Here is a 26,422-nt window from a genome sequence, read left to right on the forward strand (position 1 = left end):
AGGAAGAGAATCTCAGGCAATGTTACACGATAAAGGGGGAGGTAATTTTAAAACTGGGATCCAAAGGTATTTTTTCAGGGAGTCGTGAACCTGTGGAATTCTCTTGAGGTTGGATCATAGAAGCTAGTTAAGGAGGAGGTAGATGAGGTTTCGAATGATTGAGAATTCAAGGCTATGGGGAACTACAACTGAAGAGGAGATAAGGCCTGAAAAAGTGAAGGATAAGAATTAAAGATTAAAGATGAGCTTTATTTGTCATGTAAGATGAAACATACAGTGAAATGTGTTGTTTATGTCAAATAAAGTCAATGAACTTTCTTGTATTTTTTAAATGTGAGGGGTTACTGTTATGCAAAAGAGAGCATCATAATACATACAGGGACTGACTTTTTGAGGCAGTCCGGTTCTATGGGGGAAGAAACATAGAAGTCTTCCTTTGATCTCCAGCTAGTCCCATTCCAATAATTTTCCAAACTGACTATTGATCTTAGTAATGCAGCTAGAAGAGGAGCATGGTTGTCCTCAGAACAGAGTAAATCGTGAGGAGATCTGATAGAGGTTTACCATCATGAAGGATATAGGTAGATAGAGAGAAATTTTTGTTGGGTGAGGAGTTAAGAGCTGGAGGGTATTAAATAACGGAGACCAGCAAAAGAATTGAATGTAACGTGAATGGAGTTTAGTTGGGCATGATAACGGAGGCAGATTCAATCATCGTGTTCAACATAGAGCTGAGAAAAGAACAAATTAGCAAAGCCTTGGAGAGAGGGACAAGTTGTTACATAGAGGTGCCAGAGACTTAACAGGATAAATGGCCGTCTTCAGTGCTACCATCATTCTGTGAAATATACTGTAGCTTCTCTCAATAGAATCATTTTAGGAGCATCAATCTAGATTATTTGTGTTTCAAGCTCTGCATGGGGACTTGAACCCTCAACCTTCTGAGCCAAAGGGAAGTGAACTGGCTGCTGTTCCATGTCTTGTTGCCTCACGGTTTTGAATCATATTCAAATAAGATGATCTTTGACCTCATGATCGGTGCTGGAATAAATGAGGGACAAGAGCATTTGAACAAGGCAGATGCTGGCCTATGTTTTGAGAACTGCATGCTGAGTTAAGTTGTCACGGTGATGCGATGAGAGAGAGAGAGAGAGATGGTACCTGGTCACCACCATTTGATGAAGTTTTAGTCCATACAACCAAGTATGGATCTCAAAGGAGCAAACATCAATTAACAAAATGTCGTGTGTTTATTATGACATGCAGGAGGCCATTCAGTCCATTCAGTACATGCAAGTCCTAATAACATCAGTTTCTCACTTATTTCCCTGTAAATGCTCTCTCTCATAGCTCTTAGAACATAGAACAATACAGCACGGTACAGGCTCTTCGGCCCACAACATTGTACCCTTAAACTCTGCCTCCCATATAACCCTCCACCTTAAATTCCTCCATATACCTGTCTAGTAGTCTCTTAAATTTCACTAGTGTATCTGCCTCCACCACTGACTCAGGCAGTGCATTCCACACACCAACCACTCTCTGAGTAAAAAAAACTTCCTCTAATATCCCCTCTTGAACTTTCCACCCCTTACCTTAAAGCCATGTCCTCTTGTATTGAGCAGTGGTGCCCTGGGGAAGAGGCACTGGCTGTCCACTCTATCTTGATATCTTGTATACCTCTATCATGTCTCCTCTCATCCTCCTTCTCTCCAGAGAGTAAATCCCTAGCTCCCTTGATCTCTGATCATAATGCATACTTTCTAAACCAATTCTTGTGGGACAACACTAGTCACAACCCTCCAATCCGAATGTACTCCCTCCACCATGACCCTCTGCTCTCTGCAGGCAAGCCAATTCTGAATCCACCTGGCCAAACTTCCCTGGATCCCATGCCTTCTGACTTTCTGAATAAGCCTACTATGTGGTACCTTGATCCATCCTGGTTTTCTTGTCATTTTAAAAGGATATTTCATAGGAGCTAATTATCTGCTAATAAACTTGTTTTTGGGGCAGCCGAAGGAAATCCATGAGGTCATAGGGAGGATTTGCAAACTCCACGCAGGCAGCACCAGAGGTCAGAGTTGAACCAAGGCTCACTGGAGATGTGAGCCAGCAACATCATCTGCTGCATCACTGTGTCACCCTTATAAATCCCTAATAAGTGTATATATTGATTTTCCTTCTTTCCCCCTGCCGCCCCTCCTCACAGCACCAAATGACGGAAAGATCAGCGGTTAATTCCTGCTGCTGTCTGTACCTTCTCCCTGTGACCACGTGGTTTTCCTCCCACACTCCGAAGACAAGGGTTTACAGTTAGGAAGTTGTGGCCATGATACATTGGCCTGGAAGCACGGTGGCACTTGAAAGCTGCCCCCCTCCCATCATCCCGTCCTCAGATTGTGCTGTCTGTTCGCGCAAATGGTGCGTTTCACTGTATGCTTCAATGTACACGTGACAAAGCTCATCTTTAATCTTCTAATAAAGCTAATCTGCAGCATTCCCACGGACTCCTGAGGACGTCAGGCCCATGATGGCTTCAAGTAGAGAAGGAAAGAGTAGGCCGGTGTCATGGATCTGACGTAAATCCTTCGCAAGGGTGCAAGCAGCACGCCACTTCACAAGCTACCACTCGCCTGCCCTCTCCCATCTGTAGAATTAACCCTGTTAATGCATTCTGTGATGGCATCCGTTACTCTCGCGAGACCATGGACCTGCGCCTGGGAAGTCTGAGTGTCCTCTCCAGGGCTCAGGCCTGGGCAGGTTTGTATGGAAGACCGGCAGTTGCCCAAGCAGCAAGTCTCCCCTCTCCACGCCACCGATGTTATCCAAGCGAAGGGCAAGGGTCAATACAGCTTGGCATCTGTGACATCGCAGGAGTTGCCAGAGCGAGGTTGAAGGCAACGTCAGACTGCCTTAAGGACTCCAGCTCCGGATTTATCCTCAGGGTTTACTCCCGAAGCCTTTCCCATGAGTGGGTATGGCCGCAAGGCAGCGGAGGTTTGAAATCCATTTTCCCTCTCTTAGAGGGACTGCCTTCCCAGGCTGACGAGCTCCATCTACCCGAAGCACTAGTTTTAGGGTGCCAGGACCTGCCTTCTCCCCCTTCTCCTGTCAGTAGAAACAGTTCCACCAGGTTTAGAGGCTAAGCCACACGAGAAGGCCAGGAGTTGGTCTTGGTTGGCAGAGGCTATTTGAGGCGCACGCCGTGAGGAGCACTTTTAGGTAGAGGGAGCTTGTCCCCACTACCACTCAGCTTGACAGGCTTTAATCCATTATTCCCTCATTAACCACCTAGACAGCTCACAGTAGCACAATAGAAGCAAGTCTGAAGGATTGTCTAACACTCTCCTATGTTAAAGGGGCTCTGTAGATGCAGCTGAAATGTTTAGAGCACTGGCTATTGTCTGCAGACTCCTGGCGGTCTATTTTTCACACTCATGACACTAAGTGTCATGGGCTTCGATGTTTTTAGGGGATTCTCTGGCTCCAACTTCGGTGGGAGATCAAAGTATCCACACTGGGAAGTGGTGTATGTAAATCTACACTTTATTAGGTATACATTAATGCAAATATCTAATCAGCCAATCATGTTGCAACAACTCAATGCATAAAGGCATGCTGACATGGTCAATAGTTCAGACCAAACATCAGCGCGCAGAAGAAGAGCGACCATGTCTGTGGAATGATTGTTTGTGCCAGACGGGGTGATCTGAGTATCTCAGAAACTGCTGACCAGGGATTTTCACTCACGGCAATCTCCGGCATTTACAGAGAATGGTGCGAATAAGGTGGTCACTTGAGTGTCTTCTTCGCACGGTTATTTCCCACGAATGACAATGAGAGTAACAGGTTTGGAATCTTTTTAGGGGATTTGCTGGCCCCAACTGCTGTGGGAGATCAAAGGAGCCATGCTGAGATGTGGTGTAAATCTAACAGGAATGCACTTTCTTCACAGTTCAGTGAAGAAGTACTTTATTTAAAGTGCTCTAATGTGCTCTGTAGCCAAAGAGCCAGCATCTGTAATTAGGTCACGCAGTAGCAGTGAAACGTTGAGCAAACCTCCTGCAGGTTGTGATGTCATTTGAGGGGATGTGTGTGAAAACTGATTCTCCTTCAATATAATAATGTTGGACCTCTTATATACACGTTGCTTAAAACCTTACAGGTATTTCTCTGACAGTGTTACAGATCCTCAGTACTGTGCTAGAAATGACAGCCAGGCTTTGCGTTCAAATCTCCATAATGGGGCTTGAACCTACAGCACGAGAAATGAGAATACTACACCTAACCTAGGCTAATGTAGATTATCCAGTAGTTTAACATGTGATTCGTGATCATTTAATAAAATTTGAATAAAGTGATTATGAAGTTTAGAGGTCCAATGTGAGTCTAGCTCTGTGAACAAGAAACCCTTTGTGTTTTTGTTGCTTTAAGCTTTTGCGAGCTCAGAATCAGAATCAGGTTCCATATCACAGGAATATATCATGAAAATGGGTCCTGACGAAGGGTCTCGGCCCGAAACGTCGACAGTGCTTCTCCTTATAGATGCTGCCTGGCCTGCTGTGTTCCACCAGCATTTTGTGTGTGTTGTTTGAGTTTCCAGCATCTGCAGATTTCCTCGTGTTTATATCATGAAATTTGTTGTCTTTGCGGCAACAATACAATCCATACATTATAATAGAAAAAACATTAATTATAGTAAGTGTGTGTGTAGGTATGTATGTATGTGTGTGTGTGTGTGTGTGTGTGTGTGTGTGTGTGTGTATATATATATATATGTGTGTGTGTGTGTGTGTAGTAGGCGGTGCAAAAATAGAAATAAAAAAGTGAGTTCAATATCCATTCATCCATTCAGAAATTTACTTATTATTTAATTATTTATGGTATTATATTGCTATATTTCTACACTATTCTTGGTTGGTGCAACTGTAACGAAACCCAATTTCCCTCAGGATCAATAAAGTATGTCTGTCTGTTAATGGCAGAGGGGAAGAAGCTGTTCCTGAATCACTGAGTGTGTGCCTTCTGGCTTCTGTATCTCTTTCCTGATGGTAGCAATGAGGAGATGGCATGACCTGAGTGGTGAGGGTCCTTAATGAGGTACTGCCCCTTGAAGATGTCCTGGATACTATGGAGGCTAATGCCCATGATGGAGCTGACTGAGTTTACAACTCCCTGCAGCTTATCTTGATCCTGTGCAGTCCCCACCCCCCCCATACCAAACGGTGATGCAGCCAGTTAGAATGTTTTCCGCAGTACAGCTATAGAAATTTGCTCGTGTCTTTGGAGACAAACAAAATCTTTGCTAACTCCTGATAAAATATAGCCGCTGTCGTGCCTTCTTTGTAGCTGCATCGATATGTCGGGCCCAGGTTTGACCCTCAGCGATATTGACACCCAGGAACTTGAAATTGCTCACTCTTTCCACTTCTGTGAAAATCAAATAAATCTGAAATAAAAGACCTAGTAAAAGCCTGAAACACTCTGCATCTATGAAAAGACCAAGAGAATGAATGTTTCAAGTCTCAATTTCACTAAAACTGAGATAGTAGGAAAATAATTCAGAATTAAATAGTGGAGAGGGTGGTGTTGTGACTGTGATCTAAGTCACTGGAGAGATGCTTAAGCTGCCGATATAGATGTCTATTCATCACAACAACCAGGCATCGACTGCTGGCCCACACCAGGGGACTAGCTGTAAGGAGATACGGTTTGCAAAGTGAAGGGACCGTGAGACTTTCAGGACTGCATCAATCAAGTGTAACACAAAAATCATAGGTTCACTGGTCAACAGTCAGATCAAGCAACATTGGATTGCACCATTGTGAGCACTTATTTCCAGCTTCAGCTGGCACATGTGAGCAACTTAGGTGGAGCAGGGGATTCCGGCAAGTACAGAATGATATTGCTAATGGTTTAATATTGCACGCGTATCTAGAAACTGTGAAAAGGTTGCCTTGTGTACTATTCACACAGATCAAATCATTGCATGGTACAGTGAGCTAGAATAACATTAAACAATGACAATGCAGAATAAAGTGTAAAAGGCATCAGAAGAGTACGGTTTAGAGCAGGGGTGGCCAACCTTTTACATTCCATGTGTCAATTTTTTCACGCACGAGTTCAGATGCGCCATTCAACTCTTGTACCCCTATTCAATTCTTGTAAAAATATGTTAATATAGACATATTTAGCATTTTACATGATATATTGATTTAATATAAAATCAAGATAAACATTACTTACCTTAATAAGACTTTTAACAAATATATTTTGTCCTCTTTTTGTCTATAGGAGTTGGGATGTAATGTTAAAATTGTACGAGGCATTGGTGAGGCCGAATTTGGAGTATTGTGTACAGTTCTGGTCACCGAATTATAGGAAAGATGTCAACAAAATAGAGAGAGTACAGAGAAGATTTACTAGAATGTTACCTGGGTTTCAGCACCTAAGTTACAGAGAAAGGTTGAACAAGTTAGGTCTTTATTCTTTGGGGCGTAGAAGGTTGAGGGGGAACTTGATAGAGGTATTTAAACTTATGAGGGGGATAGATAGAGTTGACGTGGATAGATAGAGTTGACTTTTTCCATTGAGAGTAGGGGAGATTCAAACAAGAGGACATGAGTTGAGAGGGGACAAAAGTTTAGGGGTAACACGAGGGGGAATTTCTTTACTCAGAGAGTGGTAGCTGTGTGGAACGAGCTTCCAGTAGAAGTGGTAGAGGCAGGTTCGATATTGTCATTTAAAGTAAAATTGGATAGGTATATGGACAGGAAAGGAATGGAGGGTTATGGGCTGAGTGCAGGTCGGTGGGACTAGGTGATAGTAAGCGTTCTGCATGGACTAGAAGGGCCGAGATGGCCTGTTTCCCTGCTGTAATTGTTATATGGTTATATGGTTCTTTTGATTTCTTCCTTTTTCTTAATCACATTTTCTTTCTGTAACTCAGACCCAAGCACTAGCTTCAGTTTTCCTTCTATTTCAATCTGATGTTGTGTTTTATAGTGTCTATTAAGATCATGTCTTCTATTATGTGAGAAAGTGTTTTCACAAACAACGCACAACAGTTTTCCTGACGGACCAGCTATAAATAAGAACTCATTTTCCCACTGTTCATTGAATTCACGCTTACTATCACTTTCTGCTTTTCTTTTGCACTGTGATGGGTAACTGAATGTAAAAACAAGGCTTAGTTTTCGGAAAAGTACAAAACTGCAAATGTTCACATAGGGCGCACGAGTGTCGATTGTAAACTGACTGGCAAAAACTTCCGACACACCACTGGTGCAGACGCCTGGCGCCTCAGGATCAAACGTGTATTGAACAGTTATGGAACGACTGCAGACTCATTGAACTTTTTTTAAATTGAAAACAGATTAATGTTTTTTTTGTCGGTAAAAATGAGCGGCTGACCAAAGGAGGCAAAAAGGGAGCCAAGACGAAGATTGTGGACCCTTTCTCCAAAAAGGACTGGTATGATGTCAAGGCTCCAGCGATGTTTAACATTAGGAACCTGGGTAAAACCTTGGTTACAAGGACCCAGGGAACTAAAATTGCCTCAGAAGGCTTGAAGGGCCGAGTATTTGAGGTGAGTCTTGTCGACTTGCAGAACGATGAAGTGGCCTTCCGCAAATTTAAGCTGATCGTGGAGGATGTTCAGGGCAAAAAACTGCCTGACCAATTTTCAGGGGATGGACTTAACACGTGACAAGATGTGCTCAATGATCAAAAAATGGCAGACTATGATTGAAGCCCATATTGATGTCAAGACTACAGACGGGTACCTTCTGCGCCTTTTTTGTGTAGGCCTTATAAAGAAGCTCAACAACCAGATCTGTAAAACCTCCTATGCTCAGCACCAGCAGGTTCGTACAATCCGCAAGAAGATGGTCGAAATCATGACACGTGAAGTTCCAACCAACGATCTCAAGGAGATAGTCAACAAGTTGATACCAGACAGCATGGGAAAGGATACTGAAGAAGTTTGCCAGTCCATTTATCCGCTCCATGATGTGTTTGTCCGGAAAGTCAAGATGTTGAAAAAGCCCAAATTTGAATTGGGCAAACTGATGGTGAAGGAGGAAGTGGCGCAAACAAACCATCAGGTGAAGAGACTGGTGCTAAAGTAGATCGAGCTGATGGATATGAACCTCCTGTCCAAGAAACTCTCTAAATATGTATAATAAAACATTTCTTTAAAAAAAATTAATGTGAAAAAAGGTAACATTCGCCAAAAGATGTGCACAAAATAATTAAATCGCTAAAAATAATTGCTAAGTTTTAGATTTATTCTCAGTAAAACCTATTTCTAGCTCTAAGCTACTTGAATTCCTGTTATAGGGTTTTTTTTTCTACAAATCGGTTTTTGCACGAGTAGGCTTACTTTTTTATTATCATCACTGGGGTGCAATGCGCCACTTCCAATCATCCAATGCACCACTTCCAATCATCCAATGCGCCACTTCCAATCATCCAATGCACCACTTCCAATCATCCAATGCGCCACTTCCAATCATCCAATGCGCCACTTCCAATCATCCAATGCGCCACTTCCAATCATCCAATGCGCCACTTCCAATCATCCAATGCGCCACTTCCAATCATCCAATGCACCACTTCCAATCATCCAATGCGCCACTTCCAATCATCCAATGCACCACTTCCAATCATCCAATGCGCCACTTCCAATCATCCAATGCACCACTTCCAATCATCCAATGCACCACTTCCAATCATCCAATGCACCACTTCCAATCATCCAATGCGCCACTTCCAATCATCCAATGCACCACTTCCAATCATCCAATGCGCCACTTCCAATCATCCAATGCACCACTTCCAATCATCCAATGCGCCACTTCCAATCATCCAATGCACCACTTCCCATCATCCAATGCACCACTTTTGGCACATGTGCCACAGGTCGGCCATCCCTGGTTTAGAGAAACAATGAAGATCATAATGAGGTAGATTGATAACTTCAATTGATGAGATGGACTCTTGGTCTCACAATTTACCTCGTTATGATCTTGCACTTTATCATTTTCCTGTATTTCACTTTTACATTTTACTCTTGAGTTCTTACCGTTTCACCCTATACAATATATAATAATTTGATCTGTATAAGCTGTACATAACACGAGCTTTTCACTGTGACAATAATAAATCAATACCAATACCAGGAAAAAAGTTTGAAGGGGCAGGTTGGAGATGAGAGTATGCTGCAGTAGTACAGACTTTGCTTTGACTCTGGAAAGCTAATGTACACCTGCTTCAGAAAGACTTCTACTGTGCCAGTGTCTGAATGACTACTGCTCAGTAGCACTTCGATTAACAATAAGGGAGTGCATGAGAGGTTGGTTATGGTGCAAATCAACTCCTACCTCAGAGACGACCTGATGAACTTCAGGTTGCCTACTGCCGCAACAGGCCAGCCGCAGATATGCTCTGAGTCACCTGGACAACAGGAATTCTTCTTTCTTATTTGGTACCGATTTACTTTCTTTTTTCTCCAACATGATTTTTCTTTCTATTTTTTTTCCAATATATTTTTAATTCTTTTTTTCTACGAACAAACAACAACAAAAAAATACAGCACATCCACAAAAACCACGACCATAACAAAATCAAATTAAATATTGAGCAGCAAAAGGGAGAGTAATATAAAGGCAAAAGTAAACAAACACAGCAGCGGTGCACTGCACTGAAAAAACCTCAGTCCTCACCCCGTAAGGAAGTCCAATACAGGGCCCCATATTCTTTCAAAGATATCCCCTCTGTCCTCATTACATAATTAACAGGAATTCTTAAGTCAGCTGTTTGCTGTTCATTGACTATAGATTGCTGTTAACATAAGCAACTCATCCAAATTCAACATCGTGCTTCAAGACCCGGGCCTCAGTAACTCCCCCTGCAACTTGACCCTTGATTCATTGCCAGGCCTCATCTCATCAGTGAACGTCTCATCTTCACTGGCCATCAGCGTAGTTGCATCTCGAGGCTGCGCGCTAAGCCCCTTGCTTTACTTTCTGCGTGCATATGAATGTGGATAAGCACGGCCCCAGTGCCATATCCAAATTCACTAACAGCACCGCTTGATTTGGATGAAACACAGTCAGCGTCTCAGAGTGAAATCGGACACCCGGTTAAGTGGAACTGCAACAGCAACCTTCTTGTTTGACGCCAGTAAAATTGAAGAGCTGGTTATTGACGTGAGCAAGGGGACAGTGGGTGAACATACATCAATCTACATTAGAAATCAGCTATGGAGAGAGTCTATAAAGAGCTAGTGTCCTTACATTCTATTGAGGCTTCTTTTACATTCTAAGGAAGCTTGACTCGTCACTAAACTTGGTAACGGACATACACAGATGTACTCTTGAAAATACCCTGACTGATTGCATTATGGTCTGGACAATTTGAATGAGCATGACATTTTGATGTTTTAGAAAAGGTAGAGGGGGAAGTTGAAGAGCTGGGGGAGTTACACTACTAATCCGGGACATTATCTCAGCAGCACTCAGATAGGACATAAAGGAGAGCTCGTACACTGAGCCTATATGGGTAGAACTCAAAAATAGGAAGGGTGCAATCACTGTCAGGATTGTTCTACAGACATCAGGACATCGAGGAACAGATATGGAAGAAAATTAAGCAAGTGTGTATAAGCAGTATGGTTTGTTGCCATGGGGGACTTCAACTTCTGTAATATAAACAGGGGCTTTCTTAGTGCAAGCGGTTTAGATGGGGTACAATTTGTTAAGTGCATCCAGGAGGGTTTCTTAAATCAATATGTAGATAGTCCAACAAGAGGAGTGGCTGTACTGGACCTGGTGTCATGAGCCTGTCCAGGCCGTTAGGGAACAGTGGCCACAGCTCCTTAACTTTAAGATAGTTATGGATGAAGGTAAATATGGGCTTTGTGGGAGAATATTAAATTGGAGCAAGACAAATTACAAGGGCATTAGGTAGGAACTAGGGAGAGTTAATTGGGAACAGCCACATCTGACATTTGGAGGGTGTTTCTAGACCAGCTGCACAAAGTACTGGACAGTATGTTCCATTAAGAAGGAAGGACAAGGTCGGCAAAGTAGAAAGCCTTGGATGTCAAGGTAGGTGATGAATTTAAGAAGGAAAACGAAAAAGTATCTAATGCTTAGGAAGCTAGAATCAAACAGAGCTCTTGAGGATTATTTAAAAAAACAGAAAAGAACTGAAGAAGGAAATTAGGAAAGCCAGGAAGGGTTAATGATAATTCCTTGGCTTTTTAATCCTTGATAGGATTAAAAAGAAACCCAAGGCATTCTAGACATACATCAAGAGCTAGAAGATAACTAGGAAGAGGGTAGGACCACTCAAGGGTAAAGGAAGGACATTTTCTTGAATGTTGAGGTCTTTAATGAGCACTTTACAGAAGGACGTGGAGGAAAGGGAGATCAGTGCTGAGCATATTAATATGCTAGGGCATTTTGAGGTAAAGGAGGAGGTAGTTTTGGGTCTCTTAAAGAGCATTAAGCTAGCTAAGTCCCCAGGGCCTGATGGATTATACCGTGACGGTTATTGAGAGATGCAAGAAAAGAGATTGCTGGGGCCTTGTCCAATATCTTCCTGTCCTCTTGCCATAGGTGACGTCCCGGAGGACTGGCAAGTAGCTAACATTCTATTATTCAAGCAGTGAACCAGGGATGATCCTGGAAGTTAATTTAATCCTTGTGTGATTTATGTTTTTCTTTATGCAATACTATGTGCTTGTGATGCTGCTGCCAGTAATTTCATTGGAACTGCATGTATTTGTGCAGATGACAAACTTGACTTTGACGCAGCAACGAATGGGCTTGGGTTTAGCTAGAGTAGGAGTGGAATGCTGTGCGACTGCATAGCGTCGGGATTAGTGTTCAAGGGCTGGTTTGTTCGCAGTTGCAGAGTAACAGCACGGTAGCGTAGCGGTTAGCACAGTGCTTTACAGTACCAGCACCCTGGGTTCAGCTTCTGCCGCTGCCTGTAAGGAGTTTGTACGCCCTCCCCGTGACTGCGTGGGTTTTCTCCGGATGCTCCAGTTTCCTCCCACAGTCCAAAGGCGTACCGGTTGGTCATTGTAAAATGTCCCGTGATTAGGCTAGGGTTAAATCGGGGATTGTTGGGCGGTGCAACTTGAAGGGCCTATTCTGCTCTGTATCCCAATAAATAAATAAAGCAGCCTTTTTGGTTCACGGAGTCCACCAAGAAAGCACGTTTACACCAATACTACCCTATCCCAATTTATTCTCATATTCCCATCGTCTACCCCTGCTTCCATCCCCTGTAATGTTTTACCCTTCCTCTACACACCTTTACAGTGTGCAATTAACTTCCCCGGTGGGCACATTTTTGTGACATGGGAGGGAACAGGAGCTCTGGATGAAACCCATGGAGTCACATGAGGAGCATGCAGATTTCATACAGATGTCACCAGAGGTCAGGATTGAACCGGCTTGTCGGAGCTGTTCTACCATTTGTACCACTGCGCCCCGTAGCGTGCGGGAAAGATCCCAATGCCATTATTGTGGGGCAGTGAAAGTCTGTTATTCTTAGTTTCTCTGGTCATTATATTTTCCACCAGCATCACTAGAAGCTAAAGCAAATGATCTGGTTATTGATCCACTGCAGTTTCCTGGTTTTTTCATGCCCAAGTTGGCTGCATTTCTCCCTTTGCATTAAAATTTCAACGGCTAGTGTTTGACTTACTCGGGATGGAAGAATTTGTGCTTGGTCTAAAAGTTCCAGCATATCACCCGACTCTTTGAGTCTTGTACACCTCAGGTAGAAACAGCCAGATATGAACTAATTACCTGGATATATCCAAACTGACCTTAGATGGTCTGATTTATGATGTGATGGAGAAAAGAGCGATGTGCAGGCAGTTCTTGAAAACTGCCTGTGGGGAGATGAAAGATTTTCATCTGATCCACTCATCTGGACAAAATTCAGCTCATTTTGATGGGGTTTCTATGTCATTTTACCTTGATTCCCATAAGAAGTTGTTCTGTTGACTGGTTGAGATGTTAACTTGTCCTTCTCCGGTTTGCTTTTGTTGCTTCATTGTGATGGGAATCGTCACACCGTACGCTGGCAATATCAGAACTTAGGTGTTGGAGGAAAGACAGACTCTGATGTAGAGACGACAATGAGAGTTTATTCATCATAATTCCAAAAGAACGTCGGTAGCTTGGCAGAGTGACACGGCGGGAAGTAACATTCCCAAAACTAGGATTAGCGCTAATTGGGTGTCCGCTTAAATAATACAGTTGGCCCTCCTTATCCGCGGGTTCTGCATGCGCAGATTCAACCAACCGCGGATCGGGAAAACCGGGAAGTTCTCTCGCTAGCACTCGTTGTTTGAGCATGTACAGACTATTTTTTCTTGTCATTATTCCCAAACAATACAGTATAACAACTATTTACATTGTATTAGGTATTGTAAGTAATTTAGAGGTTATTTAAAAGTACAGGCAGTCCCCGGGTTATGAAGGAGTTCCATTCCTGAGTCTGTCTTTAAGTCGGATTTGAAGTCGGAACAAGTACATCCGGTATTATTTAGCGTCAGTCAAACATTTGTCTTAGTATATAGTATATATTTTACCTTTCTATGCATATAAAACTTAAGAAACATATGTATTTCAATAATTAAACCACTGTGTTGCTTAGTAATAATTGTAGCTTTCATCGGGGCAGGGCCTTTCACATGCTCCATTAAGATTGTTCCGATCGTTTACTGACTGTAGGCTAATGCTTTTCCAACGACCGAAGGCGTTTCACCTCTTTCTGATTGCTTTATTACTTCCACCTTATTTTCAATTGTGATCGTGATTATTTTCGTGAACAGAAACATTGCCGATTCAGAGCTGCACCAGATCCTAATGTCCACCGCACTGAGACATGTTAAATAAGGTCTGGGGTTCTGCTGGGTCCTAAAGACCACTGCATTTAGACAGGTTAAATAAGGGACTTGAGCATTCGCGATTTTTGGTATCCATGGGGGGTCCTGGAGCCAGTTCCCCGCGGATAAGGAGGGCCGACTGTACAAGTAACACAGAACCCTTGAGCCTATCAAAATAACCTTAAGCTTAAACAGAAAGCACCAGGAGCACCAGCACCATTAGTGAGTTGCTTGAGAAAAACACAAGGAACTCTAAAACAATTAATGACTCCCATTAAACACCAATTAAGTAACTTAGGTGACTTGAAAAACCTCGATCCCCAGTGCTCTCCAGCGCCCCACGCAGGCCCGAAAACCCATTACCGGAAGGGGTTGTGGAACCAAGTTGAGTAGTTGAAGTTTAACTCCAGTTCAGCCATGATCTAACCCAATGATGGTCTGACTGAATTAGAAACAAAGGGTCTCTTTCTGTCACTATATTCCTCAAATCCAAGGATGTGATCCTTTGCCGTGAGGTTTGAAAATATCTTGGTTACAAGATTATCCTCAGACCTGGAATAAGACCTGTTCCCATGTAAAGTTGACTTGTTTATTTTTAGCCCCGAGTGCCTCTGAGCAAAGCTCCCAAAAGACTGTCACTTAGGGAGACAGAAACCATCTAAGAGTCAGCTAAACTTGCTGGGTAGATTGGCACATGGGTTAGATTACTGTTTGCTCTCCGTTTTCATGCTAATCGCTGTCACACTCTCCTTCAGGCCCTATTAGCAGTATCCTGGTGAACAGGTATGGAAGTCGGCCAGTGGTGTTGCTGGGTGGACTGCTGGCGAGCTCGGGCATGGTCATCGCTTTCTTTTGCAGCAGTATTGTGGAGCTTTACTTCTGCATTGGAGTGATTGGGGGTAAGTGCCAAATAATTGTATCTTGTACCTTTTAGTCCGTGTTTGAATGTGGAAATGGTTCATGTAGAACAGCGAATACTAACAATATAATTACATTGCCTGGTTTACATTCTGTTGCTGTTTGCTGAGAGTCTAGTGTTAAATACCAGAGCAGAATTTAACCACAATAGTCCCTGCATCCATAGCATTCTGTTGTAAATCAGATTTAGCTTCCGCTCTACTTTCATTTGGTGTGAGCTTGTGGTTGGGTTGGGGGAGGATGTTAGTAATGCAGTGGAGTTGTTTTCAGTAAGAAGATCCTCCCATTCAGAGTCTGATATCGCCGGGGGCACTGCAAATTGGCAAGGCTGGTGGATAAGAGAAGGGCACAATTGTTATCCCCACAGTGACTGTCCCTCTCTTTTGCACACATTTCTTTTATTCTATATTAGCTTCACTCCCGGCCTGTGCTCTCCCATTTGGCCTTTGACCCAGCTCCCTGCCATCACCTCACACGTGCCATTTCACTTTCATTCTCCCCTATCGACTCTCAGGCGTGTAGGCACGCACTCACACCTCTCCTCTGTTTGCTTCCTGTACTGTTTCCCAAGGCTCTGTCTGGCCTTGTCCTGCTGGATTCAGTTCCCATATTTATCACATCTCAATGCATCTGAATCAGAATCAGACTTATTATCACTGATATATTTGTGGAATTTCTTGTTTTGTGGTAGCAGTACAACAAAATGCTATATCAGTGTACTTGATCAGAGTTCAATACTTGATCAGAGATTAAGGGAGCTAGGACTTTACTCTCTGGAGAGAAGGAGGATGAGAGGAGTAGATAAGGTGGGCAGACAGCGCCTCTTCCCCAGGGCACCACTGCTCAATACAAGAGGATGTGGCTTTAAGGTAAGGGGAGGAAAGTTCAAGGGGGATATTAGAGGAAGGTTTTTCACTCAGAGAGTGGCTGGTGCGTGGAATGCACTGCCTGAGTCAGTGGTGGAGGCAGATACACTAGTGAAATCTAAGAGACTACTAGACAGGTATATGGAGGAATTTAAGGTGGAGGGTTATATGGGAGGCAGGGTTTAAGTGTCGGCACAGCATTGTGGGCTGAAGGGCCTGTACTGTGCTGTATTGTTCTATGTTCTATATGTTACAATAAGAAATATAACAAAAAAAGACAAAGAAGTAGTAGATGGCAAATGGCAAAAGGTGAGGTAGTGTGCATGAACAGTTCTGAAATCCAGTGGGTAGAAGCCGTTCCTAAAACATTGAGTGTGTAGCTTCAGGCTCCTGTACCTCCTCTGTAGCGGTGGCAATGAGAAGGGGGCGTGTCCAGCATGATGGAGGTCTGTAATGATGGATGCTGCCGTCTCGCATATTGATGGTGCCCTCAGTGGTTGGATGGCTCGTGTCCCTGATGGATCTGGCCGAGTTTGCAGCTCTGCAGCTTTTCCCGATCCTGTGCATTGGCGCCGCGCCCCTCCCGCCAATACCAGATGTTGGTGCAACCACTGAGTACGCTGTCCATAGTACATCTGTACAAATTTGCTAGTGATATGCCTTTGACGCTCCGTCTTCTACCAGCCACCATTTCCACTAATGATCAAGAAATACCTTGAAATGTTGCCATCGGAGGTGACCCAATCCCACAAAAGGTAAAATCTCAGCAGTATTGTGTCTAAGATCACCAACAAGCTTTGAGCAGAATGCTAAACAATAATGTTATGTCATTCCCTTTCAGGCATGTTAGTTTTGCAATCCAGTTCCACAAGAGTCAGAATCAGCATAATTTTACCTACAGCATTGTGCAAAAATATCAAGTTTCCATAAATTACAAAATAAATGAATAGTGCAAAAAAAAAGGAATCGTAAAGTAGTGTTTATGGGTTCATGGACCATTCAGTAATCTGACGATAGAGGGAGAGAAAGCACACCTGAATCGTGGAGTGTGGTTCTTCAGATTCTTGTGAAAGTGTGGCTTTTTTTGATCAATTTTGTAGTCCTTCACATTCTGCAGTTGCAAACCCTTTGTAGAATTTATTTGGATGTTTGAGCATTGATAGCACTTTGCAAGTTCTCTATGAAAAATCTGGTTGGACTTCTATGTGTGCAGTACAGGGAGGCTCTTTCTATCATTCCAATCAAAGTGGTCTGAAGTATCTTACAATCCTTACATTCTTTTGAAGTGTAGTCATGTTTATAGTCCAGGAAACTGTTTTAAACTAAGGGTTGCCTATTTAAGGCAAAGATAAGGTCAGTTCTTTTCTCTCAGAGGGTTGTGAGTCTTTAGAACTTCCATCCTCAAAGGGCAGTGCGTGCAGAGTTAGGTAGATTCTTCATGGACAAGTTGGTGAAGGTTCTTGTGAACGGGAATATGGAACTGAGTTCCAGTTGGAATACTCCAACTGGCCAAGGACTTAATGAATGGTGGAGCAGGTTCAGCGAACCACGTGCTCTACCCCTGCGTCTAATTTAAATATACTCAATGTAGGGTGTCACAAACAGCACAATGGACCAAATCAAGTTTCTAATGGTACTAATTAATGAATCAATATAGGGCAAATAAATCTGGGAAACTCTTCTTTATGCCATTGTTTTGAAATTCAGAGTGATATAGTTATGTTTAAAACCATACCAACAAATTCTCTTTTATTGTGTTTAAACATCCCTGAGGTGCTTTAATGGAGTGAGGCAATAGAATTGGAAATAAAGAACTCCTTAAAGAAAGAGGGAGATACAAAGGAAATTCCAAAGTTCAGGACCAGGGTGGGTGAGGGAGCTGATTATCAACACATGGAAACGCAGGGGTTTATCAATCACAAGTAGTCAGCTTGGCTTTGTTGGAGGATGGGGGAAGATCATGATTATCAACAGTATCCTGGTGAACTGGTATGGAAGTTGGCCAGTGGTGCTACTGGGTGGATTGCTGGCGAGCTCAGGCATGATTAAATTTTGGAAAGAGGCAATCAAGTATATTAATGAGAGAAAAAACAAACTTCTGGAGGAACTCAGAAGGTCAATCAGCACCAGTGATAGGAAATGGACATCTGACATTTTGCATTGAGACCCATCATCCGGACTGAAAGACAGGCTGGAGATATCTAATATAAAGAGGTGATGGAAGGGCTGGATTAAGAGTGGCAAGTGATAGGTGGATTCAGGTGAGAGGGGTGATAGGCAGATGAGAGGAGGGAAGAGTGGAAATGGAGATAGAGGCTTGGAGGCCGCAGAGACTTGTAAACATAGTCAGCTCCATCATGGGGGCACTAGCCTCCGTAGTATCCAGGACATCTTCAAGGAGCGATGGCTCAAAAAGGCGCGTCCATCATACAGGACCTCCGTCACCCAAGACATGCCCTTTTCCCATTGCTATGATCAGGAAGGAAGTACAGAAGCCTGAAGGCACACACTCAGAGATTCAGACACAGCTTCTTCCCCTTCACCATCCAATTTCTGAATGGACATTGAACCCATGAACACTACCTCACTACTTCATAAAAAATTTTATTTTTGCACTAATTTAATTCACTGTTTTCTCTGTAATGATGTAGTGTATTGTACTGCTGCCATAAAGACAACACATTTCGCGACATATGCTGGTGATATTAAACTCGTTTCTGACTGTGAGGTGGTAGGTTGTGACAACAAAGGGCTACAGGGGATAGAATGTGATTGGGAAAGAATTCGGAACCTGGATCTGAAGAAGGGAGGTAGTGTAACAAACTGGAAAAGTAGGGAGAGGGATCCCAGTGGGAGGAGTTTTTTGGTGGTGGCTGATGGAGCTGATGGATGATGGCAAAGAAACAGGATGATAGGGTTCTTGGGGAAGGTTTTAGGAGGAACTGGATAGATTTGGTGAAGAGAAAAGAGGTAGAAATCTGAAATTAGAGATTTCAACATTCATCCCCTTGGGGTGTAGACCAGCTAGCCAGAGTGCGAGATACTGTTTGGCTCATTTGCCTTGTCCTTGAAGGAGGTTGAGCACAGACAGGTCGCTATGAGAATGGGGAGGCACATTAAACTGGTTCACAACTAAGAGACAGAGCCAGCCATGGTGGATAGAACGCAAGTGTTTGGCAAAGAGGCCACCTGGCTGTGAAGAGCTACAGAGATGGGGTTGGAGAAGGAGGAGAGTACCACAGGATCACAGGAGGATTTAAAAGCAATGAAGAGGGCCAGAGAAGAGCATTAGGCCACAGTGGAAACATTAATAAATAGTGCAGACAGAGAAGGTTGTCTGAAGAAGTCCTTACCCCTCACCCTGATTTTAGAAATTTTAGATAATGTATTGCTCAGCACTGCTATTTTAAAACAAATATTTTCCAGGTCTCGGACTTGCATTCAACTTGCAACCAGCACTGACCATTATTGGGAAGTACTTCTACAAGAAACGTCCTCTGGCTAATGGGCTGGCCATGGCTGGCAGCCCGGTGGTCCTCAGCACCCTGGCACCTCTCAACCAGTACCTTTATGACAAATACTCGTGGAAAGGAGGCTTCCTGATCCTGGGTGGGATCCTGCTGAACTGCTGTGTGGCCGGTTCACTCATGCGCCCCATTAACCCTCCGGCGACCAACACCCCTAAAGTATCTGGGAGCGTCAAGAAAGAAGAGGGAGTAAACTCTGACCTTCTGAAGAAAGAGCCAGAACCAAAGCTCAGTGTCTTCCAAACCATCAACAAATACCTGGACCTGTCGTTGTTCAAGCACAGAGGTTTCCTGATCTACTTGTCTGGCAATGTCATCATGTTTTTTGGTCTGTTTGCCCCTCTGGTATTCTTATCTTCCTATGCCAAAAACATGGGCATTGATGAGTATAAAGCAGCTTTCCTGCTGTCCATCCTGGCCTTTGTGGACATGTTTGCCCGGCCATCCATGGGATTTGTAGCCAACACCAAGTGGGTGAGACCAAAGATCCAGTACTTCTTCTCTTTCTCTGTGCTGTACAATGGTATCTGCCACATCATGATGCCCTTGGCGACGGACTACACCGGACTGGTCATATACACCATCTTCTTCGGCTTTGCCTTCGGCATGCTGAGCTCCGTCCTGTTTGAGACGTTGATGGACCTGGTGGGGGCTCAGAGGTTCTCCAGTGCGGTGGGGCTGGTCACCATTGTAGAGTGCTGCCCTGTGCTATTAGGACCTCCTGTTCTAGGTAAGCTGGGTTGGGAATGGGGCTAGATGCTGTGGGGGGAATTATAGGTCATGAACTTATGGAATGGTATAAAGAACGTTGCCTGTTACCTCCTTGGCAAAGCATTCTGATTACTCACACTCCTGTTTCTTTCCGATGATGCAGAAAATTTGTTCTTTAATATATATTCGATTCTTTTTGGAGAGTCACAATCGAAACTCTCCAACAGTCCCAGAACAAAACAGCTTAAAGGAATTCTCATATTGCCTCTGGATTTTGCCAATTACCTTAAATCTGCCTCCACAGATTCTTGGCCCTGATATTGTTGATCTAAATAAAATCTTCCCTATATCTGTCCTGTTCTGAGAACAATGCCATCTTCTGCAGTTCCCTCAAATAATAGAGGGAACTGTTGAAAGCTATTTTCCAGAAGCCCAGCCTGAAATGAAAAGCAGTCAATTCATATTTGGACAAGTGTCAAAGGAATGGTCATTATAATGGGGTGGTTTTGGGAGGGGGGGGGATCTGTACAGAGTCGAGTGTGGATGGGAACTGTGCAGTGGGTGGATGGAATGCAGAGCAGTTCAGCTGTAAACTTGGAGAGGGTGGACGATGAGCAGGTTGGGGGCTAGGTCATTTGGCAATGGGGAGTTTGAGGATGGAGGGAGAATGGGGAACTACACTGGGAAATAGGATGAAGTCACGATTTTGGACAGCTTTGTACAAAGGTTAAAAAAAGGTTCTGCAGATGCTGGAAATCCGGAGTAGCACAGAGAAAATGCTGGAAGAACTCAGCAGCTCAGGCAGCACGAGTTCATACGTTCTCCCTGTCACCGCCTGGGTTTCCTCCGGGTGCTCCAGTTTCCTTCCACAGTCCAAAGAAGTACCAATTGGCAGGTTAACTGATCATTGTAAATTGACCCCTGATTAGGCTAGGATTAGATCGGGATGCTGTGCAGCGTGGCTCGAAGTGGGTAAGGGCCTATTCTGCACAGTATCTCAAAAATAATGTCTGTGGATAGAAATAAAGAGTAGATGTTTTGGGCTGAGCCCCTTCATCAGGACGGGAAAGGTAGGGGGAAGAAGCCAGAATAAGAAGGTGGGGTGGGGAAGGAGTACAAACTGGAAGATGATAGGCGAAGTCAGGTGAGGGGAAGGTAGGTGCGTGGGGGAGAGAGGATGAAGTGCCAAATGCTTCTGTTGTTTGCATAATTTGTTTTTTTTTTACTCTTTTCCTGCGCACTGGGGTTGGTCGTACTTTTAAAAATCGGCTTCTTTCGGGTTCCTTGCTTTGCGTTAGGCAAACAAATCTCAAGGTTGTATAATTTATACGTTTGTTGATAATAAATGTTCTCTGGATCTTTGAGAATGTTGGGGAGGGAGATGCAATAGGGTGGGGTATTTGACTATGTTGGGATGGTACTATGGATCAGACTTGCATTGTGAGTTGACGTGGGCTACAGGTAGAATGTACAATGATAGAGCTGTCTTTGTATTGCAGGAAAGCTGAAGGACACGTACGATGCCTTTCACTACGTGTACATAGCCTGTGGAGTGGTTTTGATCGTCGCGGGCATCTACCTGTTCATTGGCAATGCACTGAATTATCGGCTGCTGGAGAAAGAGAGGCGAGAAGAAGAGCAGAAGTCAAAACATGAGGCAACAGTTGACCTGAATGAGACCAAACTGGACACTTTAAATGCAAGCCCAGCTTTACAAGATGCAGGAGGAGATTCCGACACAGTTATCTGAGGGCGGGAAGGATTCTGTTTGTTTTTTTACCGTTTGATTACCTTGGAGTCCTGCCGGTTTTCACCCCCACTCCCCACACTCTTTCACACCTGGGCTTCTGGAGTGATTGCTGGCATGTTAAAGTTAGAGAATATTTATTGTTGGGGCATAATTACCAGTAATCTCCTTCCCCACCCTTCTTCACTTCTCCCCTTTCTTGTCAACAGTTCTTCTCATTCTAGGATGCCAAGCCCCTCATACTGAAGTCTCCAGGAATGAGAGATAGATTTCCTGGACTCAATTCAGAACAATCCTGGGAGTCAAAGAGAAAAATGACTGAAGAATTAGACTAATTTTATGTTATTGTAGACATGTAAAAATGGCTGCATTGTAAAGGTAAAAGGTTAGCTTTATTTATCACATCTACATTGAAACATACAGTGAAAAGCGCCATTTGTGTCAAGAAACAATGCAGTCCAAGGATGAGCTGGGGACAGCCTACATGATGGGTGATCAAGAGGTTGTGTGTTGAAATCTGTCATATTGTATCTGGCATCCTTTTTGTATAAGGGAGAATGAAATGGAGGGAGTGTAATGATGTGACAAAGGTGCTGATCCAGCTAACTTGTCCTTCATAACTTGGGCATTACCATGTAATTGATCCCATAAGGCTTTGGGAGAGACAACAACCAGGCCAATTTGATGATGGGGTGGAGGGAGGGGGAGCATCGATATCTAGGAAGTAGCGCTCTTTTTAAATTCCTTCCACCCCAGCTCTACTTAGCATCTAGAAATTAATCTAAATACAATGCTACTATGTTGCACTCATAGTCTTTTACCATTCATCCCTTGTCTCTAGAGTTGTGGATATTTCGAAATGTGAGGCAGGTCCCACTTATTAGCTCATGTATTGTGTGAGCTGGCAGGCTTTTCCAAAAGTCCACTATTTCCCGGGAACAGAGCCACCTTCTAAATACCTATCATGGGCTCTGTGTTAAAACTTCGACCTGGCCCTCTCTGGCATTAGCAGTGCTGGGATTGTTCCCATCCTATCTCTCCCCATGTAAGGGTGGGTCAATATTAAATCAACCTTAGCACCAGGGACATTTACGTTAATAATTACTAGAATCTCAAGTCAAATGCATGGCTCCCTCTCGTCACTGGAACCTGCCTGTTCAGGCTATTGGTTGAGAATGTGGAAAAAGCTGCAGGTTGCATCTGAAAATTAGTCTTTGGACATATTTAATATTAAACTAGTGTGTCTGAAAATAAGCATTTGGACATGTTTAATATTAAACCAGCGTGTCCAGAAATTTTAACAGAGGGTTCAGCCAGACTCCAAGGCTGAAGAGAGATTTCAACCAGTCCTGGAACATGAATCTGTCAGAGTCCAAGGGCATGAATTGGAACCAGAGTTCAGGCTGGTGTGGGGAAAGATGAGGGACACCAGTGTAGGAAGCTGCTGTGAAGTCTTGGACAGCCTCCTTTTCTTGTTAAGTAATGATGCTCTTCTTTAAATGTTGCAATATTCACTTCATTGGATCATGGAATCACAAAATGATTTGAGTTTTATGAGTGTGAATGTCTTTTCCAAAGTTTGTTTGCTGATTATCTGTAGGACTTTACTCTTCGTTCTGGTTGGATATGCAGTTGAAGCCCTGGGATTTTTAGGTCACTGCCAAGAACACTTATGTTGCATGGAATTTATGAAGAACCTATGGAACAGATTTGGCTCAGCCAATCAGTATTGGTGTTTGTGCTTCCACTCCACCTAGCCCAACTTCAAACTTACCAGCATATCCTTCAATTCATTCCTCCCTTGCATGCTTAGCTGGGTTTTCCCATATATATATATATATATATATATATATATGCTTTTGTTACCATCTTCTGCCTGCATTCTGACCGTACTCTGGATAAAGAAATCTCTTCTGAGTTTGCTATTTGGTTTGATAGAATCTAGCCTTGATTTTGATGTCTCGCACAGTTAAAAAAAAGACACAGCTCCATATCTACTTTAGTATGGATTTCTTGGATTGAATGGCCTCCTGTGCCTTAATACGGTAATTACTTCATGACTGCAACCTCTTGGAATTGTGAAGACTAAGGGTTTATCAGCTCTTTTCTAAGAAAGCAGTCTTTCTTGATAGAAATAGCCATCCAATTATGTTAGTGTAATTTTTGTAAATAGTGGCACTTCTGCAATTATTGACTATCCTTTTGTGTAATATGGAGATCAAAGTACTTCCATTTGCCATCCATCCAAGCTTCCACATATTTAATTTAATAATAGTGTTATAGAGCTGTACAGAACAGAAACAGGCACCTCAGACCACCAGTCCCATGCTTTCTCTTTTATCCATTGCACTAATCCCATTTGTCCGCACTAGGACTGTGTCTTTCTATACCTTGCCTATTTTAGTGCCTGTCTAAATGTTGTTTAAATGGAGTGTTTTAATCTAATTCCACCACCTCCTGCGATAATGAATTCCAGATTTCAATCATGCTCACTTTCTCCTCAAATCCTCTTTAAAATTCCTTCCTCTCACCTTAAAGCCCTCTATGCCCTCTTGGTTTTAATAACCCTGTCTTGGGAAAATGATTCTTAATATCTGCCTCTTATAATTGTATAAACCGCTATCAAGTTATTCCTTAGCCTCCTTCCCTCCTGGGTTACCCAATCCCTCCATAAAACTAAAGTCTTCCAATTCAAGCAATGTCTTGGTGAATCTCTGTTTTTGTAATTATTTTCCTCTGGAAGTGAATTGCACCGTTGCCTATCGTCGTCATTGCTCAACCTTAACTGTGTTGTTGGTAGTGAGCTGCCTCCTAGAACTTCTGCAGTCACTCTGGCAAAGGTGCTCCACAGCAGTACTAGGCAGCAAGTTCCAGGATTTCAGCCAGTGAGGACCAGGTGCGGCTGTTCTATTTTGTCAGTGTTGTTTGTACCGGAGTGGAATTTGTACCTGTCCTTGTCTTCTTGTTACTAGAAGTTACACATTTCAGGAGTTTCTGTCACAGAAGCATTTTATGAAAGTCACAACTACTGATGCTAGAAATCCAAAATAAAAACTGAAAATGCTGGAGGAACACACGCAGAATGCTGGAGGAACTCAGCAGATCAGGCAGCATCAATGGAAAGGAATAAAGAGCTGACGTTTCGAGCCAAAGCAATCTCAGGCTGAAACATCGGCTCATTATTCTTTGCCATAGATGCTGCCTGACCTGCTGACTTCCATCAGCATTTTGTGTGTGTTATTTCTGGATTTACAAATCTCTTGTGTTTAGAAAATGGTGAAAATGTTCAGCAGGTTAGACTGCAGCTGAGGGAAAAGAAATAAATGTAATGTTTTCAGTGGAATATCCTTCATTGGAACCGAGAAGGGTAGAAAAGAAGCCCAATAAGCTGCAGAGATGGGAGGGTGGGGGTGGTCTCATAGGGTAAAGCCAGGGTGACCGGCAGAATAAGACACAAGCAAAATTGTCAGGTCAGCGAGTGGTTGGCAGCAGCTCGAGAGTGAGAATGTAGGGACAAGAATGTGCGAGCTGTTAAACTCAGAGCAGGAAGATGTTCCTGGCAGGTCAGGCTGGGCAGGTTTTCCACTCCTAAAGGGGAAGAAGGAACAGGTTGAATTGAGTATCTAACGAGTGGCTTCCTTACAGTGAAGTTGCACTTTATATTTGCTACGTGCTGTAGCTATGAATAGTTAAGATGCAGATCAAGTGAGCTGCTCTGTGCTGGATAGTTTTGAGTTCTTGGTGGTTAATGTTGCACCTTCCAGTCAAATCTATTGTCCTCTTTCCTTGTGCCTTGTAGATAATAGGAATGCTTTGTCTAAGGGCTCTCAGTCCCTCCTCTATTACCCTTTTCCTGCTAGGATTTGTGCTGTTTCAGACTTTATTATCTAAGGTTTTTTTTAACCTTGTTGCTCACTAGAGTAGTATTTGTCGTTATGCCCACTGACACCAGAAACTCAACCCTACCCACGCTCCATCCCATTATTTATGTCACATTCCATGTTTCTGTAATTTGTACCCCATATCTCCTGTTTTTAAAAATGGTCTCTGCTCTGTGGCATTTCTTTCTGTGTGCCAAAGCTTTTACAATGGTTTTCCATTTCTCTGAGCAATGTTTGGCTCCGTGTGTTGGGAGGTCAGTGTACCGGCATGTTTTGAAGCTGTGATTGGTCCAGTAACCTGGTGCTCTGAATGGTTTGACATCATAGATAGATTATTGGTTTGGCTGGTCTGATGCTTTAGTGAGGAATGTGAATTCTCTACCTCATTTTTTCAAACACAAAGCCAGAAGCCACTGCCTTGGTATTTCAGAAGCGCAGTTTCTATATTCAGTGTGAGCTATTGTTACGGGTTCATTGAACTATTTGTCCAATATTTCAATTTGTAAAAATCAAAATGAAGATTATATTTTTGTCTTCGCCTTCATGTAACACGAGTTGAATGTGAAATAAACAATGTGATGTTGAACTAGTTGGTACTCTGTGCAGATCCAGACATGCTGTTCAAAGGAAAAATATTAAGCGTGTAAGTCAGTAATGGCCTAAGAATTTTTGACAGGACTAGCAAATGTTAGTAACATTTCCTAATACCCCCTCGAGGTTAAATAGAGACATTGTTTCAACTTGTTTGTCATGAAATCGCTGATGTTGGGTTACAGATAACTCTTAAGAAGAACAAAAGAACATTTCTCTTTGCTACTAATGGCACCTCCTCGCCTTTTTTTTCCACTGCAAAG

The 26,422-nt window shown here is 43.1% G+C and overlaps 1 protein-coding gene and 1 pseudogene across 4 annotated transcripts in view; both read left to right on the forward strand.

Annotated features, from left to right (window-relative positions):
- The window catches only part of LOC140717227 (monocarboxylate transporter 1-like), a 58,811-nt gene extending 32,657 nt beyond the window's left edge, over positions 1-26,154 (forward strand). For all 4 annotated transcript variants that reach the window (XM_073030559.1, XM_073030561.1, XM_073030560.1 and 1 more), the window contains exons 3-5: positions 14,674-14,817; positions 19,129-19,959; positions 21,440-26,154. In XM_073030559.1, coding sequence (XP_072886660.1) covers positions 14,674-14,817; positions 19,129-19,959; positions 21,440-21,690 — 1,226 coding nt within the window. In that variant the 3' untranslated portion in view covers positions 21,691-26,154. The remainder of the gene's footprint in view (positions 1-14,673; positions 14,818-19,128; positions 19,960-21,439) is intronic.
- Positions 7,398-8,208, forward strand: LOC140717228 (small ribosomal subunit protein eS1 pseudogene; annotated as a pseudogene).
- Positions 26,155-26,422: the final 268 nt, after the last annotated feature.

This window comes from Hemitrygon akajei, chromosome 27 (genome assembly GCF_048418815.1).
Source record: "Hemitrygon akajei chromosome 27, sHemAka1.3, whole genome shotgun sequence".
NCBI classification, from domain to species: domain Eukaryota; kingdom Metazoa; phylum Chordata; class Chondrichthyes; order Myliobatiformes; family Dasyatidae; genus Hemitrygon; species Hemitrygon akajei.